Source organism: Hippocampus guttulatus, chromosome 6 (assembly GCF_054856545.1).
Source record: "Hippocampus guttulatus isolate MCC_2025c chromosome 6, RoL_Hgut_1.0, whole genome shotgun sequence".
Classification (NCBI taxonomy): Eukaryota; Metazoa; Chordata; class Actinopteri; order Syngnathiformes; family Syngnathidae; genus Hippocampus; species Hippocampus guttulatus.
Genome location: NC_141266.1, coordinates 3,077,823 through 3,104,173, shown reverse-complemented (window position 1 = coordinate 3,104,173; position 26,351 = coordinate 3,077,823). Strand labels below are relative to the sequence as shown.

At 43.2% G+C, this 26,351-nt stretch overlaps 1 protein-coding gene and 1 long non-coding RNA gene across 3 annotated transcripts in view; one reads left to right on the top strand and one right to left on the bottom strand.

The window, feature by feature from the left end:
* Window positions 1-17,045, bottom strand: part of LOC147203316 (eukaryotic translation initiation factor 3 subunit H) — a 109,584-nt gene extending 92,539 nt beyond the window's left edge. For both annotated transcript variants that reach the window (XM_086114407.1, XM_086114408.1), the window contains exon 1: window positions 16,901-17,045. In XM_086114407.1, the coding sequence (XP_085970533.1) occupies window positions 16,901-16,960 (60 nt within the window). In that variant the 5' untranslated portion in view covers window positions 16,961-17,045. The remainder of the gene's footprint in view (window positions 1-16,900) is intronic.
* A 2,703-nt stretch (window positions 17,046-19,748) lies between these two features.
* LOC147203315 (uncharacterized) lies at window positions 19,749-20,634 on the top strand. The gene is made up of 2 exons (XR_015101199.1): window positions 19,749-19,931; window positions 20,515-20,634. It is a non-coding gene; the product is annotated as an uncharacterized LOC147203315 (long non-coding RNA).
* The last annotated feature ends 5,717 nt before the right edge of the window (window positions 20,635-26,351 follow it).

Here is a 26,351-nt window from a genome sequence, read left to right as displayed (position 1 = left end):
GGCTGTCAGTCAGGTTTTGGAACTCAGCGCATAGACAAGACGCTCCGCATCATAAGGTGTCCTGTCCATTTTGGAGAAAATTTTAGACTTTTAATGGCGCCTTATAGTCGTGAAAATACGGTATTAAGATCTGTTAAGATTTTAACAATTAATCTTTACTCGGCAGCCCAGTGGTCCAGTGGTTAGCGCGTTGACCTCACAATGCAGAGGAACCGGGTTCAATTCCAGCTCCGGCCTCTCTGTGTGGAGTTTGCATGTTCTCCCACGGGTCTGTGTGGGTTTTCTCCGGGTACTCTGGTTTCCTCCCACATTCCAAAAACATGCATTGCAGGCTGATTGAACACTCTAAATTGTCCCTTGGTGTGAGTGTGAGCGTGGATGGTTATTCGTCTCTGTGTGCCCTGCGATTGGCTGGCAACCAGTTCAGGGTGTCCCCCGCCGACTGCCCGAAGACGGCTGGGACAGGCTCCAGCACCCCACGCGACCATTGTGAGGATAAGCGGATTGGAAAATGAATGGATGGATGGATAATTTTTACTACAACAAACTATCTGATATAGTTTACATTATCTAATACTAAGGAAAAGGCAAAGGAAGCCCTAAAATGAAAGATGGTTATCGACAACAATTACAGGTATAAACTTACTAAATAGTTTGACGTGCAGTTTGGTAAGCGCTTACCACAATATAATTCTGCCACGCAAGTGTGGTGTAAACAAGTATTTACTAGATTGTAAATCAGTCAGGCACAAACTACGCTAAATGCAGATTACAACAAAAATGCAATCAAACCCCTTTTCCACTTGCATCTTTCATTGTTTCATAAAACATGACGTAAACGCGGAGTGTACTACAGAATCACTCAAAGTATTATATGGGCAGATAAATACATGAAACGTATAAAAATTTAAGTTTACTGATCTTGTAACATCACACACGCTACTTACTGATTAGGTGTTAGAGGAATCTATGAGCAAAATTGTATCATGTTTAAAGTTTCATTTAATTTAGGCACATCGAAGCGTTTGGGTGCGTATCCAGCACCCCCAAATGCCTGCACACAAAGGCGCCGGCCATCTGGCCGGGGGACTGTTGAAGTCCACAATTAGCACGTCAATACAAGTGGACAACCACAGGGGAGAAGGCGACACTCGGTCACAAAAGGGGAATGAATAATTCGGGAACAGCGGTTGAGCAACAAAAGACGAGTTGAGAACACCCGTCGCGCCCAGACGACATTGACCATCCGCAAAGTCTACAACATGCTAATTCGATGTAGACCAGCCAGAAAAGGCGCCAATGTACTGGTGGTTCAAGTTGGAAAAACAGGTAACCAATCACTACCGAGGAGCCGGACCGGGGTGCGGCATGCAAACATCGGGGGCAGTGTTTTTCTTGTATTTTGCATATGTTACAATAAAATGTCGAACTCGCGGTGGCGGGACTGAGAGTGTGATCGCGGAGCAACTAACCGTCGTTCGCTCTCAGAGATCCGCTCCCGCCGATATTGAAGACAATTTTCCTGTGTGCCGAGTCATTTCTTTAACTTTGTCCGAGAAAATCTCTGACATTAGGAAATGGCAGATACTGCCTGCTCAGGGCTTTGGCATCTCATCAATGAAATGTGGAGGGACACCTTTTCGGCGGTCTTTGGGCTCATTCATGAAACATACGGATGAATTTATCCTCTTCATAGTTGACCGCTTTACAACTTTGCACGGAAGCATTTTAATTGGTCATAGCTCAAGTCGCCGTGTACTGTCATCTCTGTGTGCATGTTCAACATCAGAAACATGTAAATCCAAGCCACTCTTTTTTTTGTACATGGGCAGCACATACAAAAAATACATGGGCAGCGCACAGCTGAATCTTCAGACATTTCCACATGCACGCTCCAACATTCGACGGCAGACAAAACATGTACACCACACCGTTTTTTTTTAACCTGCGAGGTGAAAAGACCAAACATGTTGTAGACCAGGGGTGCCCATTACGTTGATCCTGATCTACCGGTAGATCTAAGACGGGTCCCAAGTAGATCCGAGGAGGAAAAAAAACAAACAACCATTTGTGTCTCTTTGTACATGTTAGTAATATATTTTTTGTGTTAATGTACGCTGCACCCTAATCATCCTATCAGTTTCATTTTCACAAAAAAATATTTAAAAAATAAAATAAAGCAGGTAAATCTTGAATTTACGATGGCGCGTGATTACGTCACCGGAAGTTGTTAGCGCTCAGCAGTCTGCAATTGCAGCTTGTGATCAGAGCTGTTGCGCTCCATCTTTTATCATCATTATTCTCATTCAGAGTTTGCTTCGTGTACAATTCCCCGAGGGCACGGGCAAAGAATAGGAATGTAGGAGGGCCCAGGGAAGCACTTTAAAACGGTACGTGTGAGCTACGATAGTTAACAGGCTGCAAAAGTGCATTGCATGCCTCAGTTTCAGGCTGTTTCTCATCATGGTGTGGGTGTGGGTGTGTGTGTGCGTGCACGCCGGTAAGGGTGGATCCCGGGAGGTTAGTTGATCGAAAAGTAGATCTTCGGTTCAAAAAGTTTGGGCACCCCTGTTGTAGACACTCGCCTCAATGTCTCGTGAGACGTAAACCTACAGAAAGCTTGCGCTTCAGCCTCAACTGAAAGCACTCGGCACCCCAACCTCGTCCTCAGCTTTTTCTCCCTCGCTTCTCAATACAACCCATCAAATTGCAGTCTTTGCAATTATAAATTCACTTCTGGTAAAATCGCGATTATATTGCAAATGCAATATAATCGTTGAGCCCTGCCCAATACATTACAAACCTGCCTTTCATGGCAGCATGGTGGTGATAAAGGAGCACCTAAAAAGGAAGAACGTTACGCCTGATGCCTCATTTCATTTCTGACAAAGACAGCCATGTCTGGAAGCTCGCCGTAGTTAGCACACACAGGTTGCCGTCTGGGTTTTATGCAAGCCAATGATCCTGTTCGGTATGGTATTATATTGGAGCCTCTACCATGGATAACGGAGGCTTCGTCAGTTAATTCATGTTCAGTAACAACTACCGGTAAAACAGTTTTTGTATGCCCGTGGTTGACATTGTACAGGAACAGCGCAGGACACGCGCTTGTTGTAGTGGACCTCAAACGAGTCACATTCAACATCTTGCAATTTGCTTGGGTCTTAAACGTAAGTGGCCAAAACATACCGAGTTCAAATTAAACGTCACTTGCAAAAAACTGCACACCAGAGGGTGGTGGAAATGCACAAATGGAATATAACATGGCCTATTTCACACATAGTGATTTTACTATTGTTTACAAGAGACAACAACATTGTGTCAATTTTAGTTTTGCGATATTGCCATTATTGTTGCATCTGCAACTCTTTTTGTGTTTTTTCGCACATTGCATTTTCCTTAGTCATTTGATTACACCACTTTCTAGTTATAAAAAAGGCAGAGTGCCCAAAGAGAGTAAACTATGTTCACTCTTTTTGGGCACTACACCCTGCGTATTCATAGTTTCACGGTATTAGTACAATTCTTTAGAGTGTATGTTTTGAAATGCACTGACCATTTACGGCCACAAATTCTAAGGCCACAGTATCGCTTTCTATTTACCGTATTTTCACGACCATTCGACGCACCGTATGGTTGGGCGCAGTCTCAAAGGGTGCTATTTCTGTATTTTACACAGACAAAACGCACTGTATTATTGGGCGCAATTTTAAAGTGGTAAAACATACGCCAGCTTAAACATACGGCATGCATGCGCGCACGCTAAAAACACGTTAGCTTGTAGCATACGGTAGCATGCCAAGACATACAGATACAAGCTAAAAACACGTTTTTAAAAAGGCAACGGAAAACTGAGTTCCGTTGTATTTTATTTAGCCATCGTACAATGTACTCACGTTTTTCGATCAATCATCACCCAGAAATCCATCAAAGTCCTCATCCTCTGTATCAGAATTGAACAATTGTGCAAGTACCGGTAATCCATCAAAAACGCCGTGTTCCCTCTCGTTGTCAGTCACTCTCATTGCCATGTGGCTCCACAGAAATGATGCCAGCTTTGCCAAAAACTCGAACAACAGTGCAAGCAGACACGTTCGTCCAAGCAGCCACAATCCATTCGCAAATTGTGGCGGAACTCGCCCGGCGCTGCCTCTCACTCTTTGTAAAGTTGTGTTTGCCATCGATCATTCATTGTTCCCATGCCGTTCGCAACTTTACTTTGAACGCCCGGTTGGTGCCGATGTCCAGCGGTTGGAGTTCTTTAGTCAAGCCTCCGGGAATAACGGCAAGCTCAGAGTTCATTTGCTTGACTTGGTTTTTCACCGCTGCTGTGAGATGGGCACGCATGCCAAAAGCATAACCGATGGCTTGAAGTTTGAACTGAGCTTCGTAGGCGTGTCTCTTTGTAGAATTTATTTTCGGGGGTTCTTAGAAACCAAAACCGAAGTTGTTTTGCAACAATGCACATAGCCACACTCTATACAGGTGTTGGTACCTGCTTGTCGCGTCCCTTTAGCGTCCACTTACACGCCCACCCTTCACTCATTGGCGGACTTCTTCCCCGCATGCCTGTCACTCACGTCTGCCTTTTCTCGCTCTCTCTCTCCATATATGTATATATACACGCCCACCCTTCACTGATTGGCCGACTTCTTTGCCGCATGCCTGTCCACAGTCACTTCCGCCTTTTCTCTATATAAACAGCGTGTCGGCTGTCAGTCAGGTTTTGGAACTCAGCGCATAGACAAGACGCTCCGCATCATAAGGCGTCCTGTCCATTTTGGAGAAAATTTTAGACTTTTAATGGCGCCTTATAGTCGTGAAAATACGGTATGTTGTTCCATCATTTATAAACATGTCAGGAATGCTGGTACAAGCAGCAAAGTTTAATTAAGGTTGGCTGTACCACCATCTTAATTGTCTTCATCATCAATTTGTACATACCTTAAAGAATTCAAGCTGTATAATAGGCTTGGTTAACACTACAGGTCTCAATGCGCAATTTGGATTTTGGGGTGAAATCCGAAAAAAAAAAAATCGTTACATATTAATTAATGCAACCTCAGTCTGTCTGGTGTGTGAACCAAATGCCCCCCCTACTCTCCTCAAAAAACGACCAGCATGTAGCGTGAACGTAGGCAAATTAGGTCCAGCGAATAAGGGCTCATCTTTTTGTCATCTCATATCTACACAGGAGCGATGCGAGAGGAGGTATAAATATCTCCAGAGATAGCTACTAAAGATGAGGTCATGTCATTGCCGCGCGTAATAAATGAACCGTCTGTGTGGGTGAATTACTACTCTGGCCATAAATGTCCACTTAATGCTTCATGTTTCAGGTGGGATTAAATAAAGTCAATACTGCGACTCAAAGTAACTTTGCAGATTCACGGACTATTGTCAATCTCCCCCTCATGCTCCGTTTCCCTCCCGCGCGGAGTGCTTTGCGTTTTGGATCACAACCATTCGGCGCACCGTATTGTTGGGCGCAGTCTCAGTAAGGGGTGCTATTTCTGTATTTGGCACATACACAAAACGCACTGTATTATTGGGCGCAGCCAGGCATGGTAAAACATACGCCATCTTAAACATACGGCATGCATGCACGCACGCACGCTAAAAACACGTTTTTAAAAAGGCAACGGAAGCAAAACTGAGTTCGGTTGTACTTTATTTCGCCATTTTACAATGTACTCACGCGACTGGTACCTGCTAGGGGCGTGCCTTTAGCGTCCTCTTACACGCCCACCCTTCACTCATTGGCGACTGGTACCTGCGAGGGGCGTGCCTTTAGCGTCCTCTTACACGCCCACCCTTCACTCATTGGCGGACTTCACTCACTCCGCCTTTTCTCTATACAGTAAATATTCTCTAGTACGGACTCGTGTTTGCGCTGTCCAATTTGTCCTGATAACAGAAATTTCTCATTTGGGAAATGAGCATGGTACATGTCCTTTATGAACCTGCAAGTATGTTGACAAAATGCACGTGTAACAACACAATCAATAAATTACAAAAATATACTGTCCAAAAACTGCAATACAGGTGTATCCCAAAGAAATCACAACAGTAAAATACGTACAGTATTTTAATGTTTATTTTTTTCTGTCTTGGGAAAAAAATGTGTATTTTCGATTGTTTTGTTGGATGCATTATTTGGTTTATGACAATGTTTGCCAACTTTGTGTCCAGCCTCGCTCAAACGGATGCATTTCACTCGCTCCGCTCCAGTCGTTACAGTTCTTCTACGTTTCGAAGCAATGATCTACACGACGTAAGTGAATAAAGTTAAAATCATTCACAATTACAGTAAAACGCACGGCAATAAAAACTCACTTACACGTCGTCGTTTAGAATCTGATGATCGAAAAACGCGAAGTGAAAACTTGTTTCGGCGTTGTGTATTTTCCGCCGCATCGGGTGGGCGTTATGTGTATTTAAGCTCCCGCGGCATTACACCTCCATCCGGGTAGTGGAATTTCCGCTTACGCAAGTTCCGGTAACACGTAATATCGTAGTCAAAATGTTAATGCATAGGTTTTTATTCCGGGTGAAGGATATTCCTTTCCATAGAATTCCGGGGATGGGAATATTTACTGTATAAACAGCGTGTCGGCCAGAGGTGCTCTCAGTCAGGCTTTGGAACTCGGCGCATACACTAGACGCTCCGCATTATAAGGCGTCCTGTCCATTTTGGAGAAAATGTAAGACTTTTAATGGCGCCTTATAGTCGTGAAAATACGGTAAGTTCCCGTGGCACACCATAAGAGCTCTCACAGCACACTTACGTGCCCTGGCATACTGTTGAAAATCACCATTGTTTGTTTTTTTCAACGGAGGACATTGCAGCGTACCGTTGCAGCACAGGTGGACACGGACCGCTTGGACACAGACCGCTTGCACTTGAAGGCTGCTTCAAAATAATCTGATTGTCTCAAACAAAAGTGGCCCCACCACACAAACTATGAGCCCATCATTCTTCTATGCAAGTTGTAATAAATGAGTACTTTAACATGTTAATAGTCATATTGTTATTGGAACGCTTAACTTAAAAGTATTTTTCCATGAAAAGAAAGTGAGTCCGTTGAATTTACAGAATACATGCACGTCATGGGCACATAGTCAGGATGATACCACCTCTGCCAATTTCAGCCAGGAAAAACAGCTGCTCGGTTTAGCATACACCATCAAAATACTTTTTAATAGGCCTTGGGCTGGTAAACATGCATCCCAATTTTCACAGATTTAGGTGAAATGTAGAACCCGGAATGCTTCATTAAAAATTGGTACGGCACGCTATGGAGCCATTTTTTGATAATCGCACAAGAAATATTTATTTTTATGTCATATCTGACACCTGTGTCAAGTTTTGTGAGTTTTTGGCCAGGTTTCGACCCTCAAAAAAATACTTTTTCTTTGCCAGCAGCTCATCGCCAAGGTAACCGCATGTGACAAAACAAAAGGTTTTGAACAACTTTTCATTTCAAACTTCTTTAGATGAAAGACCCAAAGTTTGAAGATGATCGGCCAAACTGTCCAAGAGGAGTGTGTTGAAATATGACCTCCAGAAGAGGCAAAAAAGGCAACAAATTTCAAAGTAAATTCAAAATCGCGGACTTCCAGTTACCGTATTTTCACGACTATAAGGCGCCCTTAAAAGTCTAACATTTTCTCCAAAATGGACAGGACGCCTTATAATGCGGAGCGTCTTGTGTATGCGCTGAGTTCCAAAACCTGACTGAGAGCCGACATGCTGTTTATATAGAGAAAAGGCGGAAGTGAGTGAGGACAGGCATGCGGCAAAGAAGTCAGCCAATCAGTGAAGGGTGGGCGTGTATATATACACATATGGAGAGAGAGAGAGAGAGAGAGAGAGAGAGAGAGAGAAAAGGCAGATGTGAGTGAGGACAGGCATGCGGGGAAGAAGTCCGCCAATGAGTGAAGGGTGGGCATGTAAGTGGAAGCTAAAGGCACGCCCCTAGCAGGTATCAGCACCTGTATAAAGTGTGGGTATGTGCATTATTGCAAAACAACTTCGGTTTTGGTTTCTAAGAACCCCCGAAAATGAATTCTACAAAGAGACACGCCTACGAAGCTCAGTTCAAACTTCAAGCCATCGGTTATGCGGAGAAACATGGAAATCGAGCAGCCGCGAGAGAATTTAAGGTCAATGAATCCATGGTTCGCAAATGAAGGAAGCAGGAGAACGAGCTTCGCCAAGTCAAAAAGACAAAGCTGAGTTTCCGTGGAAAGAAGGCGAAGTGGAAGACCAACTGGAGCGGTGGATTCTTGATCAAAGAGCAGCCGGCAGAAGCGTCTCCACAGTCACCATTCGACTGAGGGCAAAAACGTTAGCCGAAGAATTGAAAATTGAACATTTTCAAGGAGGTCCGTCTTGGTGCTTTCGCTTTATGAAACGGCGGCATCTATCCGTGAGAGTGAAGACGACCGTGGCTCAGCAACTTCCAGCTGACTACAAAGAAAAGCTGGCCGTTTTCCGCACCTACTGCAGTAAGAAGATTGCCGACAAACGCATCCAGCCTAACCACATAACCAACATGGACGAGGTCCCGCTGACTTTCGACATCCCGGTGAACCAGACTGTGAAGAAGAAGGGGACCAGCACGGTTGCGATACGCACAACGGGGCACGAGAAGTCTGCTTTTACCGTCGTTCTTGGTTGTCATGCCAACGGACAGAAACTGCCACCTATGGTGATTTTTAAGCGAAAGACGCTGCCGAAAGAAAAGTTTCAAGCCGGCGTCATCGTAAAAGCAAACCAAAAGGGCTGGATGGATGAGAAGAAGATGAGAGAGTGGCTAAGTGAGGTGAATGTTAAGAGACCGGAATGGCTTTTTCCATGCCTCGCCGTCACTCTTGATTTGCGACTCCATGCGTGCCCATCTCACAACAGCGGTGAAAAACCAAGTCAAGCAAATGAACTCTGAGCTTGCCGTCATTCCCGGAGGCTTGACTAAAGAACTCCAACCGCTGGACATCGGCATCAACCGGGCGTTCAAAGTAAAGTTGCGAGCGGCATGGGAACAATGGATGATCGATGGCAAACACAGCTTTACGAAGAGTGGGAGGTAGCGCCGGGCTAGTTACGCCACAATTTGCGAATGGATTGTGGCTGCTTGGACGAACGTGTCGGCTTGCACTGTTGTTCGGGCTTTTGGCAAAGCTGGCATCATTTCTGTGGAGCCACATAGCAATGAGAGTGACTCTGACAACGAGAGGGAACCCGGCGTTTTTGATGGATTACCGGTACTTGCACAATTGTTCAATTCTGATACAGAAGATGAGGACTTTGATGGATTTCTGGGTGATGATTGATCGAAAAACGTGAGTACATTGTAAGATGGCTAAATAAAATACACCCGAACTCAGTTTTGCTTTCATTGCCTTTTTAAAAACATGTTTTTAGCGTGTATCCGTATGTCTTGGCACGCTACCGTATGCTTCAAGCTAACGTGTTTCTAGCATGCGCGCATGCATGCCGTATGTTTAAGCTGGCGTATGTTTTACCACTGTAAAACTGCGCCCAATAATACAGTGCGTTTTGTCTATGTGTCAAATACAGAAATAACACCCGTTAATGAGACTGCGCCCAACAATACGGTGCGCCGAATGGTCGTGAAAATACGGTAGGTTTTCCATATGGTTGCAAAAGACTCTTGTCGGTTTGAAAAGCAAAATGTGATGGTAAGAATCATAATAATTTCATCTGGAAATGTTTTAAGATAAGAAAACCTTTATTAGTCTCGCATTGGAGAAATTCCCAATTCACAGCAGCAAAGTTATGAAAGGAAGAAGTAGAACAACAAAATATAGGAGCTGCTGGAAAGGCAGCCACTTTCGCTGTGCCATTTTGAAGTCAAAATAACAAAAATAACACAACACATAGGACACAGAGAAGTCGTGCAATCTTCACCACTTTTCTGCATACATTTTGTTGTCTGAAGCAGTTATAGATGAAAGAGGAGAGGATCAAAGTGTCCTTTCACCAGTGGATCAGAGACGTCATGCTGAAAATGTGCACACGTCTGCTACAAGCTAAGTTTTGAAAGCAAACACGAAGCTGTAGCGTCCATTGACGAAAAGAGATTCGTTCTTTATTGCACTGCAGCCAACATTGCAACCCTGGTGCTGATGCGATTTGTTTCATACTTTAAATCTCATTTGCAAACAGAGTTCTGGGTTCTCCTGAACTCAGAACTTGTTAATACCACGCATCACAAGTCAGAAAAGGGGATATTCAGAATATACAGCAATTGTTTAATCTCAGCGGGAGTGTGATAGAAGCCCTCATCGAGCAGCTTGCCACTTATGTGGTAGCGAGTCTGCTGACAGGCTTCAAATTAAAGCTACAACACAGCAATGGGTTTGCCATCTGAGGATACCCCTGCAGCTACACCTCTGACAGGCAGATCACATGACGCAACACAAGAGCAAGTGTTGGACTGCATTACTGCACTCAGGCTTTTTTTTTTTGTCCTAATCGCTACCTGAAACCGACACCTTTGCTTCAGCGCTATCGCTCCCATGAAGATTCCACTGTTTTTAATTTAACTACACATGATTCAAACGTTTGCTTGGCGAGAACGCGAGAATAAGTATGGAAGATCTCAGAGTGCAACAGAATACACACTGAGGTGAAATATTTAGATATGAAATTTGTGTCCCAAGACTCCCGGGCAACTTTAATTAGCAAGATAAAAGGAAGGCAGTAGTTGGCTAAGTCAAGTCCTGTGTTGAGGCACACAGGGTAAATGAGCTGCTTTGTGTCCACTGCAGTGGGGGCTGAAGGGTGTGAGTGTGTATCTGTGTGTGTGTGTGTGCGCGTGTACTGGGGCAGTGGGTTAATGCATGGAAGCACATGGAAGTGAAGCTCGTTTGTCCTCAGCTGTTCAAATAGCGGTACTACAGCAACACACTTTAACAGGGTTATTCAACGAACAATTTCTTAAAGGGGATCGGTGATTGGGCCGAACAGTGGCACTGATGTGTTAGGTCTCTGTAAAATCGAGGTTGGCATTACATTTTTTCCTCCTGGAAAAACTCAGGAGTGACTTCATGCATTTTTGATGACTACATTCAGCACATCATAATGATGCCCATTGTTTGTAGACGAGGTATGCTTTTTTTTCTATACACATTAGCCTAACTATATGTCATTAAAGGGAATAGGCAATCATTGCAATACCGTCTCCAGGCTTGCTTTGACAAATTCCGTTGTCACTTGGTGTCGGAAAACAGTGACCAATTGTCCCCCAAATTCATACGCACAGCCATATTCATGTCTACTTCAATCTGTGAAAATATAAAAACTATCAGCGCGATATTTTGGATTTTGCTGACATTAAATGTGAACTCCTATAAGGTAAAAAATATCACCTCCACAATATATTACGCTGATCATTTTTATATTTTTACAGATTCAAGTGGACAAACGAAGGAACCCGTGTATAAATTTTGGTCATAGCTTTCAAACATTTCTCAACACTAAAGTTTTGCTTGAGTGCCCCAAAGCTACTTTACATATGGGCGCACGTAAACTGCCCCCATTCCGTCCCCTCACTAGCTCTCTTTTGGATATTTTGACAAACGTCCGTCTATGTACGGCTTTTTAGCTTCCGCAATGTTACAAGCAAGTTGCTACGAGTGCTTCATAAATTTCAGAACTGTCTACTTGGGATGGAATGATATATTATTTCATTGATGTATCGTTGTGTCTGCCATACAATCCAGATATTTCGATAGGCATTGGACTTTCTACATCAATACAAGAACTGAGCTCTCTTCCCTTAGCATCCAACAGAGTAAAGTACCAACAGTAAGTAATACATGTAATGTATATGCTGGCGTAGCGGGTAGCCATTCGCGATTATCGTAAGCATCAAGCTAATCAGCAATTAAAAACATCCTCTTACACTCATTTTAATTACAATAAAATATGATACAACACGACAAAACAATGTTCAACACTTCTAGGACTCCGCTTGGTTTAAAACAATTTCTTGAGCAAGACAGTTGAGCTAAAACAGCTGATCATAGCATATTAGCACTGAGACCCAGCCTCATAGCAAGCAGAGGTCTTGCTGGCTGGAGCTCAACGTAGGGTGACCACTTGCTAATAAGCCTAAAGGGGGAGAAGAGGCACGTTTCTGAGGAACACTCTGGGACACTGCTCAGCGTGGCAGCAACACGGCGTCTCCACTCCACGGGCAAATTCACTGATTATGATTTACCCATTTCTCGCACAGACCCATTCACATGGTATATTAATGCCCTATTCCCTTAGACATATGCTGATGTATGCTCATGAATAGGCCAATAAGGAAACTAAGTTAAATTAAATTGAATAGCTTAGAACATAAAAATTAGTCTGGGGATTTACGACCCCAGTGTTTCCCAACCTTTATTGAGCCAAGGCGCATATTTCACATCGGAAAAAATTCCTGTTAATACATCTTTTTCCCCATATATTCATGTGACTTCCCGTGGCATGCGAGATCTTGTCACTATACTAGTGTGCCGCCCATGTATGTTAAATAGTTTATTCTAGTCGTTTCCTTTATTTGTTAGATTTAGTGACATGCTAGATTCAGGCCACAGACGAAATGTCTTGCTTGCTTTTTGTTTGCCGTGCAACTACACGGAGAGAAGAGGAAGGGATCCTCAGACAGACGACAAAAAAGGTTGAACATCGCTAGTCAATCTAGTGACCGGTGGTTGTGTTATTTCTGTGGCTAATGGTAAATGCTATCTTGGTTATTGAAGGTCATGTGAAACGATTACCGTATTTTCACGACTATAAGGCGCCATTAAAAGTCTAAAATTTTCTCCAAAATGGACAGGACGCCTTATGATGCGGAGCGTCTTGTCTATGCGCTGAGTTCCAAAACCTGACTGACAGCCGACACGCTGTTTATATAGAGAAAAGGCAGAAGTGACTGTGGACAGGCATGCGGCAAAGAAGTCGGCCAATCAGTGAAGGGTGGGCGTGTATATATACATATATGGAGAGAAAGAGCGAGAAAAGGCAGACGTGAGTGACAGGCATGCGGGGAAGAAGTCCGCCAATGAGTGAAGGGTGGGCGTGTAAGTGGACGCTAAAGGGACGCGACAAGCAGGTACCAACACCTGTATAGAGTGTGGCTATGTGCATTGTTGCAAAACAACTTCGGTTTTGGTTTCTAAGAACCCCCGAAAATAAATTCTACAAAGAGACACGCCTACGAAGCTCAGTTCAAACTTCAAGCCATCGGTTATGCTTTTGGCATGCGTGCCCATCTCACAGCAGCGGTGAAAAACCAAGTCAAGCAAATGAACTCTGAGCTTGCCGTTATTCCCGGAGGCTTGACTAAAGAACTCCAACCGCTGGACATCGGCACCAACCGGGCGTTCAAAGTAAAGTTGCGAACGGCATGGGAACAATGAATGATCGATGGCAAACACAACTTTACAAAGAGTGAGAGGCAGCGCCGGGCGAGTTCCGCCACAATTTGCGAATGGATTGTGGCTGCTTGGACGAAGGTGTCTGCTTGCACTGTTGTTCGAGTTTTTGGCAAAGCCGGCATCATTTCTGTGGAGCCACATGGCAATGAGAGTGACTGACAACGAGAGGGAACACGGCGTTGTTGATGGATTACCGGTACTTGCACAATTGTTCAATTCTGATACAGAGGATGAGGACTTTGATGGATTTCTGGGTGATGATTGATCGAAAAACGTGAGTACATTGTACGATGGCTAAATAAAATACAACGGAACTCAGTTTTCCGTTGGCTTTTTAAAAACGTGTTTTTAGCTTGTATCTGTATGTCTTGGCATGCTACCGTATGCTACAAGCTAACGTGTTTTTAGCGTGCGCGCATGCATGCCATATGTTTAAGCTGGCGTATGTTTTACCACTTTAAAATTGCGCCCAATAATACAGTGCGTTTTGTCTATGTGTAAAATACAGAAATAGCACCCATTAATGAGACTGCGCCCAACCATACGGTGCGTCGAATGGTCGTGAAAATACGGTACTTCATTGCATGAGGTAGGCTGTTTCCGAACTGTCCCTGAAGGCAACACTTCACATATACAGACAGACACTGATAATGAAAGATAGACTGACACAGACGGATACTTCATTCATCCCATGCGGGAAAGTAGATTTGCTTGCTCCATTAAGCCCCTATCCCACTGAGCTAAGTTGTTGTTATAAAGAGTGAAATGGGGAAAAAAGGATGAAAGAGGACAAATTAAGCTGATGCAGGCAACATTTAGCCCCCACTCACGGCACTCCATCTCACCCGCATATACAGACACACACACACACACGCACGCACGCACCGTAAATATGACCTGATGATGACGTGTATGACGTCAACCGGGAAAAATAATTTTGCCAATAAAAAAAAAAAGTTAGTCATTTTTTTATTGTGAATGTGGTGCTCGGATTTCAGCTGTGTTTGCCCAAGGTCACAAATCTTCGCCAAAGGTTTGCAGACAGTTTTTGTAATTTTTCTTATTGCAAGGAAATTTTGATCATGTCCAAAATTCCCCTGCGACAAGAAAAGTACAGGCTGTGGGTGGTTTATGATGGGAGGGTAACATTTAACTTGCGTTCGTGGTGCAGCAGGTAACATCTACAGTATATAGTGCAGCAATACAGAGCAGTCCTTGTGACAGCTCACCTCTTCTCTGTACCGGTAAATGTTATTTAAGATAAATCAGTCAGTCAGCTAGTGTGTTCCAAACAGTGAACACCGGTCACTAATTCCTGCTTGCTTTCGCGCTGCCTGCTTTCAAACTGCATCTCGTTTACTCCCAACGACTGCGCAAGTGGAGTCAGGCAGCCCTCATGAACTCGAGGAATGGAGTGCAACAAGGAATTTATTCACTTGTTGCACTCAGGGCACAAATAAACAACCAGGTTGATGGTGTGTCTCTATCTGCGGGGAAATTGCAATCCTGCCTAATAATCCCCATTTTTAATTAGTGTAGCTGTAATCTACAGTTACATTTTTTTTTGCATTCTGAAGATGCAAGTCCTGTACATACAAAAGGGGACCCTCATTATTAGGCATCCTGTCCATTTTGGCAAAATTGAAGACTTTTAAGTGCGTGTTATGGTCGTGAAAATATGGTACATTTCAAATTATCCTTAGACATGGAAGCAAGAAGTTGTAGTTCCGGTAAGACGAAAACAGATGCTCACCAGCCCATGCCAATAGGCCGCGCAAAGTGAAGCTGAGGATATATATTGTTTGTGCTCATAGATTGGATCGGATGTGTTCTAATAAAAAGTATGCAACACACACACACGGGAAGAACATACAAACTCCACTGCAACCCTCGGAACTTTGAGGCAAACGTGCTAATCTGTTCCGAGTGAAAAATAACAATTGGAAGCATTCCCCATCATTTAATTCAGAAAATGTTTCTGTTAGCGTTATTTTGCCATTAATGGCTCTGATTGTTGTCAATCGCCGGAGAGAGGAATTTTTGGCCTGTCGCATGTTGGTTATTTTACCATGATTACAGTAAGTTTTCTGTGGATTGGTTATTTTCGCGTGATGTGTCGGCTGCCGGGAATCGTTTATGTTTCCGTGAGTCATGGGCTGTGCATTGCGCCTGCCTTGCGTTAGCCCCTTCTGTCTCTTTTCACCATGTTTTCATTTTGTTTTGTCACTGAAAATAGGCTGTTGTAGGCATAACCTGCCTAACCCTAACCATAACCCTCAGAGCAGGTTTATCAGAGACACTCACACGTTTCTAGGCAGCTTAGCAAAATTGTGTATTTCGGTAGAATCTATAATGTTTAATGTGCATGTAAAAAAGCTTAACGTGGCTTAATGTTAAACTATGACCAATCATCACCCAAATTTACATGCAGAACACCACCAACACCCACTTAAATCATCTGAAAATACCAAAACAATAGCCAAACTATTTTGCGCATCAAGTTTTTACCTCCTGACAGATGTTCACTATAGGGAGTACAATTAACATGGGTTAAAGTCTGCAGCCAATTGCCACCAAAATTCACGCGCATATCTCTACCTATGCCCACAGTGATCTCTGAAAATATCTAAAACAATCCCCTTAGTATTTGGGATATTATGTTTTCCTCATTAAATTACATTAAGCTTGAGTTCAGACTTATGGAGAGGAAGACTGTAATGTCCATAAAGTCTCAAAAATGGTGCGATCCTTTTGATATTGTCGGACATTGATGTGGGCATGGGTAGAGAGACGTGCACATGAATTTGGGTGGAAATCGGGGGTTGTTTTCTAACATTAAGCCACATTCGGCCTTTTCTCGATAGGGAGTTTATATGGTGAGGGAAACGCTTAATGCCCATAAAATCCAAGACACTGGGGCGATTGTTTTGACATTGTCAGAGCTTTAAGCGGGCCACAGACATGTGCATGTGAATGTTGATAACGATTGGTGGTAGTTTTGTAACACGAAGCTATGTTCAGCTTCTTTATTTATTTATTTTTTAAATCACGCGTTTTCGACTGTCCTCGTACCTAGACAGCAGGACACATTTTGCGTCTTCCCAGATGCAGCAATCGCGTTTTCGACTTCTTTAAATGTGAAAAATTCATCATCAAATCCACGACGACAACACCTGGAACGCACGAGTCGTTGACAAAAACAAGCATGGGCTCTTTTTACGTCAGTGATGGGTTGTAACCACACTCTACATAAATGACACCTTGACCGATCACGACGTTTATAGCTCACGATAACGGTCAAGAAGGCACCCTTCATTAGCAACTAGCCGCCACGATTGTGCTTGTGCGTGAGCAACAGCTTCGCATCTGGTAGTGGTACCGGCCGTTTCGAACAAATTTGCCCTAAAATAGCGAACCAAAATCATTCAGTGACACTTACCAAACCATCAATCTGGATCTGCTTCACAGGAGAGTCCAAGGTGCCACCGGTCGAAGCCATTACGACGGTAAAATAGTCGAGAGCTCTTACTTGGAAACTACCGACAAGCCGCTACACGAGGAAAAGGGGGACCGAGTTTTAAGACGGACATCCTGTTGGTGCAGGAATACACGTCACAAAAGACATTTCCGGAATCTGAACGTTTCCATACAAAATAACGCCTTGCGGGAAACATTTTCTGGAACTCTCGATTCATAAAGATAGATTGACGTAAAACATGGCTTGTTCCTTTTTTAAAAATGTGTAACAAATAAAGTAAGAGAAGTACATCTAAGGATATTGTACAACATATATCCTACTAATTTAGATATGAATTGGATGATAAGTGTAGAGGGTGGTCCTGTAGTTGACTGGTCAGCAATCCGGTCTCACAGTGAAAAGGTGTAGGGTTCGATTCTGGCTCCAGGATTCCTGTCTGGAGTTTGCATGTTCTCCCCATGCCTGTGTGGGCTTTCTTCTCGTACTCCGGTTTCCTCCCACATGCATGGCAGGTTAATGGAACACTCTAAATTGGCTCTAGGTTTGAGTGTGACAATTTCTGTATTCATTGCTGTCTTTTTCTTTCTGAATGACAATGAGATGGTTTGTCATCAAATTACAGGACAAAAATAGTAAAAGTGAAATGTGAATCATATCCAGTCTTTTGCCATCTATCTTCTATGAAGCGGTAACTTAAATTTATCGATAACATCCAAGCCACTTATCCTCATGAGGGCCGTGGGCCTGCTGGAGCCTATCCCAGCTGTCTTCGGGCAGTAGGCGGGAGACACCCTGAACCGATTGCTAACCAATCACAGGGCACACGTAGACGAACAACCATCCATGCTCACAGTCACACCTAGGGACAATTTAAAGTGTTCCATTCCATGCATGTTTTTTGAATGTGGGAGGAAACCGGAGTACCCAGGGAAAACCCACGCAAGCACGGGAACAACATGCAAACTCCACACAGGAAGGCCAGAGCTGGAATCGAACCCAGCAAATCTGCACTGTGGGCTGACATGCCAGCCAGTCACTTAGTGACAACTAGATGAAAGAATTTTATCCTGTCAGGTCCATCAGGCAATCAGACCCTTAAGACAAACTTTAAAACACAAGAGAGACAAGGAGTCAAGCAGAGTTGTCTTTTCTTGCAAGGAGAGTGAATGAGTGTAATTCATTACAAATTCAGAACAGCTCTGAAAACACTTCCCTCATCTCCCTTCTTTTTATTGTCTTAGGGAGTGTCCTGTAACACAAATTTCTAAAGTGGTGCAGGAAACATACACAATGTATTCCAAAGTAATTGTAGGAGTCATGCTGACGGTTGGCGGGTTGCGATAGCACCTGTAGACGGGTTATCGGCGTGCCGTCCTGAGGCTGGTATCTTCACTTCTTCTTTCTCAGTGGCAATTATCTTTACTTCAAGATTGCGAACTGCAAGATGGTCTCTTCACCATGATAAACGACATACTTTGATTTGCACACTGTGTACTTTTCCTATTTTCGTTGGCCTAGGTAAAATGTACCGGGGATTCATTTCTATTTTTTCACTGTAGGTGGCACTACAGAGCCATTTTCAGCAGGCCCGATGAGTGTGGGCAATTTAGTGAGTGTTCGTGCATGTTTATGTTCCCAAAAATATGCTTAATTTCTGCGAGGAAAATTTAAAGGAATGATCAAAATAATTTCTCCAAAAATAATCGGGACCTCACCCCGACCCCACAAAAAAGTTCCCCATTCATATTAAGTGAACCACAGAAAACACCTTTTTTTAAAAATCAAAGTAATTATGGTAAGTCAACAAAAAGGTCTTTATTTTAAAATGTCACTGTTGAAAATGCAATTCCAATAAAGTGGCAAAACCACGTGTCATTTTTATTCTAAGCAGGGTTGTCGGTATATGCTGAATGTAAAAGTGAAGTAACTTGTGATCTAAATCTGTTACTTTGAAAATCAAGTAATTAGTAAAGTAACTCTGTTCCTTTTTAAGCAAGCAATCAACAAAGTAACTCACGTTACTTTTTCAAGGTTGCTGTGGCAACACTGGCAATAACAATGCCTAGTTTACTCTCCCTATTGTGTCAGGGAAGATTTAACAGGGGAGGCGAACAACTGAAGGTCAAAGGGCAAAATCACCTTCATTGTGTTCCTTCACAGGAAAATCGGATTTAGACCAAATAACCAATCATGTTGGGAGTACACACAGTTTGAAATTGTGGTGGCTCAAATTTATGTCTGCACTAGAGGGTTCTCTACCGTCCCAAAACATGCACGTTAAGTTCACCGCAGACTTGAAATTTTAAGTGTGAATGGTTGTCTGTCTCTATGTGTCCCTTGTTTGATTGACTGTCCAAGGTCCACTCTCCCTCTCAACCTAAATCAGATGGGAGAGTGTCAAGTCACCCGCAGGATAAGCAGTAGAGAAATCGAAAGATGGATTCAATCCGGTGCCCTGTCAGGCCTCTGATGAGTGCACAAGGCCACTGATGGATAACATGCATGCCCGCATGACGGACCTCTCGTTCCCAGAGAAGCCATTTGCAGAGGCGCTGTATTCCATCACAAGGGCTATATTAGAGTCTCTATCCTGCAGTAGGTGAGGTGAGGCATTAACACATTCCCACTTTCCTGCCCCCATACAACGAAAAAAAACCCCTGTTGCGTTATACGAAATCATTTTCTCTGCTCTTACCTCGCGACGAGATTCACTACAATGAAGTATAATCCAACAGCGACCTCTACTGCTTCGTACGGAAATGGCAACAGCAACCACCACACTGGTTTATACATGCGCAGTAGTCCAGGAAGTATTTGTTATTGTTTGTTTCAGACACCGCAAGAACGTTGCATTGCTAAAATGGCTACAAAACGGACCTTTGGATGTCAAGCAGCTAAGGCAGGAAGAGCTCTGACACTGGAAGAGAGGGTAAAGGTGATCAAAATGAAAGACGGAGCAAGCAAAATAAAAGACATTATCCAAGAAATTGATGTAAGTGAAAGTGAATGCTGATCGTAAATTTCGCAATTTCTTTCCCTTTTTTTCTTTCTACACTGACTATATGAAGTGTCAAATAAGTGTCTGCTCATACTTATGCACTATTGGAATAAAAATAAAGAGTAACGCAAGAGTTCACATGCATGAAAGGAAAGAGATCTATTGCATTAAACCACTTTTAAAAGGCATATCAATGCCCAAAATTGACCATGTTCAACTTTTCAAAAGTTGCTTGGCCAAATACTGTATCGAATTGCATCATGTGCATGCAAACAAGATTTCACAGAGAAGGGTGGCAAAAAATAAATAAATAAATAAAACTAAAGGAAAAAAAACGGCGCCCCCTCGCAGCTACAAATCGATTTTCATTGTTCACTCCAAAAGAACTGTTCAAAAGAGTGACTCCTTTGTGAATGTCACCAGAATAATATCTCGCGTGGATGCTGACATCTAAATTACTTGTAGGAGAGTCTTTGTTATTCACTCGATTTCTGGGGGGGGGGGGGGGGGGGGGTTGAATTATTTTTGCTTTCCTGACTGTCTTTGAAGTAATCGTGAATTTCCTTTTTTTTCTCAGGTGATCTCCGAACGCCTCTCGAGTCGAACGGCAGTTGAGAAGGCGCGTCGTCCAACATCGGCGTGTCTATATTCGCTTCAGTGTGAAACGAATTAATAAAATGCATATTCTAAAAACCAACACGACAGCTCTGTTTGCTTCGGAGCTGCAACATACTTCCATTCGTAAGTAAAACAAGACAATGGAATACAGTTGATTGACTAATGAGCTGCTGATGGGTTGGAGAGAGTCACGGTCAGGCTGACGAGCTGAGTCGGGCCATGCTCTCTGTGCACATACGCAGTGTTTTAATAGAGCTGAATTCATCATGAAGTTTTTCTCATTCACACATTTTCTCTTTCTGCTGCCGAAAAATGGATCAAGTTATACATATTGAGTGAAATGTGGCCCAGGAAGAATTCTGTTACCCATCGCTATATCAAAGGCGTCGTCATGGTCGCTGCGGCTCTACTGAAGCCAGAGATGTACTGTATTTCATCTCAGAGCGCACAGCCAACAGTGACGGACGGCAGACCCACTGGAGCTCTCTATCACTCAACGGGGGAGACAGAGAGAGGGAGGGGAAAAAAACAGTCCAGTTGCAGTGCTACAGCATCAAAGTCACCAGTTTTGCTGCTTCTTTGGGGAAAAATAAATACTTACTTGGGTCTGAAAAATCGGTAAATCGAGCAACAAAGTCATATGGGAACACTGGGCAGTAGAAGTGTTTGAAAAGAGTATGCAACTTGTTTGGCGAGTACAGAGGTCAGAAACCTGCGGCTCCGGAGCCGCATATGCGGTTCTTTCATCCTACTGTTGCGGGTCTGCGTGGCTTGGGGAAATTTTAAGTATCCAATTGAAGTGTATCTTATTTGTCTCAAAAACATGTCTCACTTCTGTTATGTTTTGTGACTGCACGCTAGGTAGCAGTGTTGCTATAAAAATACCGTTGAGATTAAAAGGGAAAGATGAAAACGGAAGGTGAAGAATTTTCGATTGGCGACTATCGTGAGTTGTATAAACTAGTGTTGTGCTGTTAATAGCCTGTTAAGAAAATAATGTGTTTGGCTACAATCTGGCCTTGTTATTTTGCCTCCCGTGACCACCACTTCTCTCTTCAGACCTTGTGCAATTTCGGTGATCAGCATTCGCCTTCTTCAGAGACGTTTGCGAAACGCAGATTTTACAGGTGGCAACTTTATTGTCACATGTGCAGTATGTGCAACATACAGCACAGATGAAATTTCTTCCATCTCAAACAGACAAGACAACACGAGGAGGCGCTGCGGGTGCCCGCGCCGCCATCAAATAATTCAACTAGAATTATTTCGATATTGTATTATTTTTCATCGCTCAAAATATGCATCACACTCTTGGACAGCCTGGCAAAACGCCGTACATTTAAAGCTAAGAAAATAAAAATATCTGAACAAAATGGAACATTTAATGATGCCTGGGCAGATTCATTTGCATTTACCTCTGGTGAGAGCGGGTTACCAAGTATGCCTAATTTGTGGTGAAAAACTGGCCAACAATAAAAGGTCAAATGGAGGAAGACATTTCCAAAATAAACACAGCTTTTGTAAGGTACACCAAGCGGGAGAAGACACTGTTTCGGTAGAGAAATAAGAGACTAGGTTGATGAGCCTCTGGTGAATAAAGAGCGGGTAGCCTGTCAAATACGATGTGTGCCACAGACGCGATTGTTGTTTGGAACTATTTTGTGTGGAAGGTTACAGTGTTCCGTGTCCATATAAATAAAACGGGTGGAGCTTCTCTGGTTCGTCTGACAGTGACGGTGCGCTGATGCACGTCGAGAGTTCAGCGGTGCAGTGGTAGCGACCTAGCGAACACACTGAAAATAAAACGTCTCCAGTGTTGTGTCCAAGGACCGGCAACCCGAGGCCAAGGCCAAGGCCAAGGACTTTGAAAATTTTCCGAGGCCAAGGCCAAGGACCAAGGACTGATTTTGAAACTAAGCCTAGCCGAGGACATGTATAAAACAATGCTATCATACCACTTGGCAGGTCTTCATGATTTGCAACACCCCTCCATCATAACCCTTTGCACTCCCTAACGCTTGAATGAAGTGTTTTTATTCAAAGAGTAGAACAGTCAGGGTACGTGTTATTTATACTGAGAAAAAAAATCATATGGTATACATTTATGAATTAATGTTTTAGTGCAGTAGTTTCTTAATATGAAGTAAATCAACACTCAACAGGCATGACGTGGCACGGAACACAAGTTGAGAAATGACTGCATAGAAGTCAATCACTGACTGCAGAAAAAGCGGTAATCTCTCAGTGATAATTTTACAGTTTACCGTGGGACTCGCTGATCAGAAAAGTACAAGTGCCATTATGGATTGAGAGAGTCCCAAATTTCGAATTCTGAAAGGGTCTACTTATTCAATTGCATATGATAATAACACAAACAACAACATATACATACAATGATAAACAAATGCTGCAAAAATTTAAATAATTCAGGAGCAGGCCTGAGGATTTCGGAAATTCATGGTAACCGTTTTTCGGTTCCGTCGGATTACCCAATGGGAAACCACGATTACAAATGTTGGGTTCCGTAAACGTTCATCATGGGAACCCATTTTTCTATTTTGACTGATAGTGATAATCAAGAATTCCGAAACTCAAAAGTATAATGTTTCAAGGGTCAATGTTTGAAAACGATGCATTAACAATGAACATTACATCAGCAGCTGTGTACTCCAGGTTTATTCCAAAAAATAAATGGATCAAAAACTGGTGTACTCATGTATTTTTTCCAATCTCACACTGCAAAGATTAATTGACTGGTAATCATTAATACAGGTAAGTATTGATGTGGCTTGACATCCTCTTCCCAAAACGATGCATGTGTAATCTACGATCAATTTGACGAAAGAATTTAACACACGTCATCATGAGTTCTACCAACAGTTAACATTAGCATTACTACACCTTGTGATGAATGTTTTATTCATAAAGTTACCATGCTACAACCAGTAAATTATAGAATAACCAACACTGTTTCATAATATTTTTCACAGCGATTAGCCTACAAATCGAATGACCAATTTGCCTCGTAATCGTGCCTCGCGTCGTATTTCGCTCTCGCGTTCTGTGCATACGTCACAGGTGAGTTTAGTGATACGCCCTTTGGACGATTCATACGAAAAATCTGACAAGCATTCCCATTTCTTAAATATCGTAATTAGTAGACCTTGGTGAGGTTTTTTTCGCCGCCATCTCAAACTTTCATCCGCGCGATTCCTCAGTTTGCGGACTAAAATAACAACCCGCATGCGCACATAACGTCATCTGTTGTGTCCCCCCCCCCAACACTGAAAACAAAACAAAACGAAAGTAAATTAGAAGAAACACATTCACACACCACACCACATCACAAACACACATACAGGCGCAGGTAAATCGCGTGGATCACACAGTCAATTCAAGTGCGGTGACTTTTATAATAAAACTATTTTTCAGTACCATGAAAATGACGCCACGGAAACGACACGCTACCGGTCACGATTGTTACTGTGAAATCCTCAGGCTTGCCGTAGTTTTTTTGTTTGTTTGTTTGTTTTGCCTGAGAAATTTCCTTGCGTCCCAAAAACGCACATTGTTTGGAACTGTGCGTCCCGTGGGAAAATTATGCGTCTAGAACGCGGGACGCAGAGGTAACGAGATGGCTGAATCTCTAACCATTCTCTGAGTACTACTATTATTACCACTACCACTAATACTACATTAATTTAATACCTTCAACTTCACAATAATAATAATAAATAATTAAATCAACCATGATTTTTAAACTATGTATTATCAATATTCATTATTCCAAACATTTTCTCCGGGTGCTCCGGTTTCCTCCCACATTCCAAAAACATGCATGGCAGGCTGATTGGATGCTCTAAATTGTCCCTAGGTGTGAGTGTGGGCGTGGATGGTTGTTCGTCTCTGTGTGCCCTGCGATTGGCTGGCAACCGGTTCAGGGTGTCCTCCGCCTACTGCCCGGAGACGGCTGGGATAGGCTCCAGCACCCCCCGCGACCCTAGTGAGGATCAAGCGGTTCGGAAAATGGATGGATGGATTATTCCAAACATGAGAAAGCATTCAGCAAACATAACTAGAATCGAGCAAAAGGACTCCAAATCCCAACGGCCAAACCCGGAAGTGAACTGCCGACATTATTGACTCCAGCTGTAACGCAAATTACTTGGTTCAAACAAACATTCTAGTGCGACCGCACAAACGTGACGACTGTGCAAAAATAACTAAATAAAAGACACCACTGTTACAGAAAGGCTTTACACGCTATTTAAACTGCCGATCACGAACGCAACAAACCGTGATTGAAACTAACTGTGATGCCGCTCTTTAGACGTTGCGCTAACTGTCACCTGTCAGTGGCAGACTCGCCCCCTTTTAAACCAACAGAGTTAATCCATTAATACGGGTTTCTTTCGACGGAATTTATTAGATTCCTTCGCGGTCCTTATGCAAGGGATACGAGGCTCTAAACCCTCATTGAGTCCAAGGACCGGCAATCCGAGGCCAAGGCCAAGGCCAAGGCCAAGGACTTCACTCCCAAGGCCACGGACCAAGGACCGTCTCTCGGTACTTGAGCCAGTCGTCGAGGCCAAGGACGGGCTTGGCAGAGGGACACATCTCTGCCAAGTGTAGTCATCCGAAATGATGTCGACACAAAACCATAGAGAGGCTTCCGCGCAAGAAGAACCAACAGAATCAACATAGCCTGATGGCTGTGTTCAAAGCAAACTTGAGAAAAATGAAGTATGCAACCATGGCTTAAATCCACTATATACTGAGTACTTGTTTACCTTAGATGTGCACTTTATAATGTTATATTGCTCTGTTTTGATTCCATAAAAAGAGCTGTTAAAGCAGCTGTTGTGTGACAAAATATGTTTTTCACTGTTGTTGATGGACAGTAATATTGTGTGACAGATTATGCGTGAATAACTGCTCCAAGTGAAAAATGTTCATGTAAAATTGAAAATCGAAATTGTTATTTCAGTACATATTTGCATTTTGCACATAAAAAAACTGATTCATGATTCCATGTTGATGAGAGCATTAAAATGGGGAAAAATAGGACAAAAAAATATAAAAGGAAATTCAGAAACGATCAAAAATGCATGAGTAATCACGATTAATTTTTTGTGAATTTGAGTTAATGATGACAGTTGCATTTTTAATTAGATTAAATATTTTATTCGTTTGACGGCTCTAATATATACAGGTATATGATTTTTTGAAGTCAAGATGGCGCCCGAGTAGGCAGCCGTCAGCAAGTGCTCTCATGAGCCTTGCTTTTTTTTGTTGTTCTTGTGTTTGTTTTGTCACTTTGTGTTTGTTGTTACGTCGTGTGGACTTTTTTTCAGCATTTTTTGGCCACGACATTCATCAAGGAGGAGACTCTGTGCTCGGTGGTTGCGCCTTCTCGGCAGCATGGGTATACCAGCACTGTTTTTGACTGGGAGGAATGTCGGCGCCATTTGACTGTCGTCGCTGGACAGTCCCGGGCGCTTGTGTCTTGCGCCTGTAATGGGCAGCATTTTTCACAGCCCCGCTTTGTTCAGCGGAGAGATCGGTGCTGTTGAACGGTCTGCGGCTGGATGGATGTAAGGCTTGAGGAGCCGACGATGAGAAGAAAGGAGCGTTAGCGCGGAGCGCCGATGCGGATTTGGAACTGGGAGTCGCGGCTTGGAGTTTGAAGCGGATTACGTGGGACAGGAGAAGTGAACTCATCTCTTTTCGTCAATGGACGCTACGGCTTCGTGTTTGCTTTCAAAACTTAGCTTGTAGCAGACGTGTGCACATTTT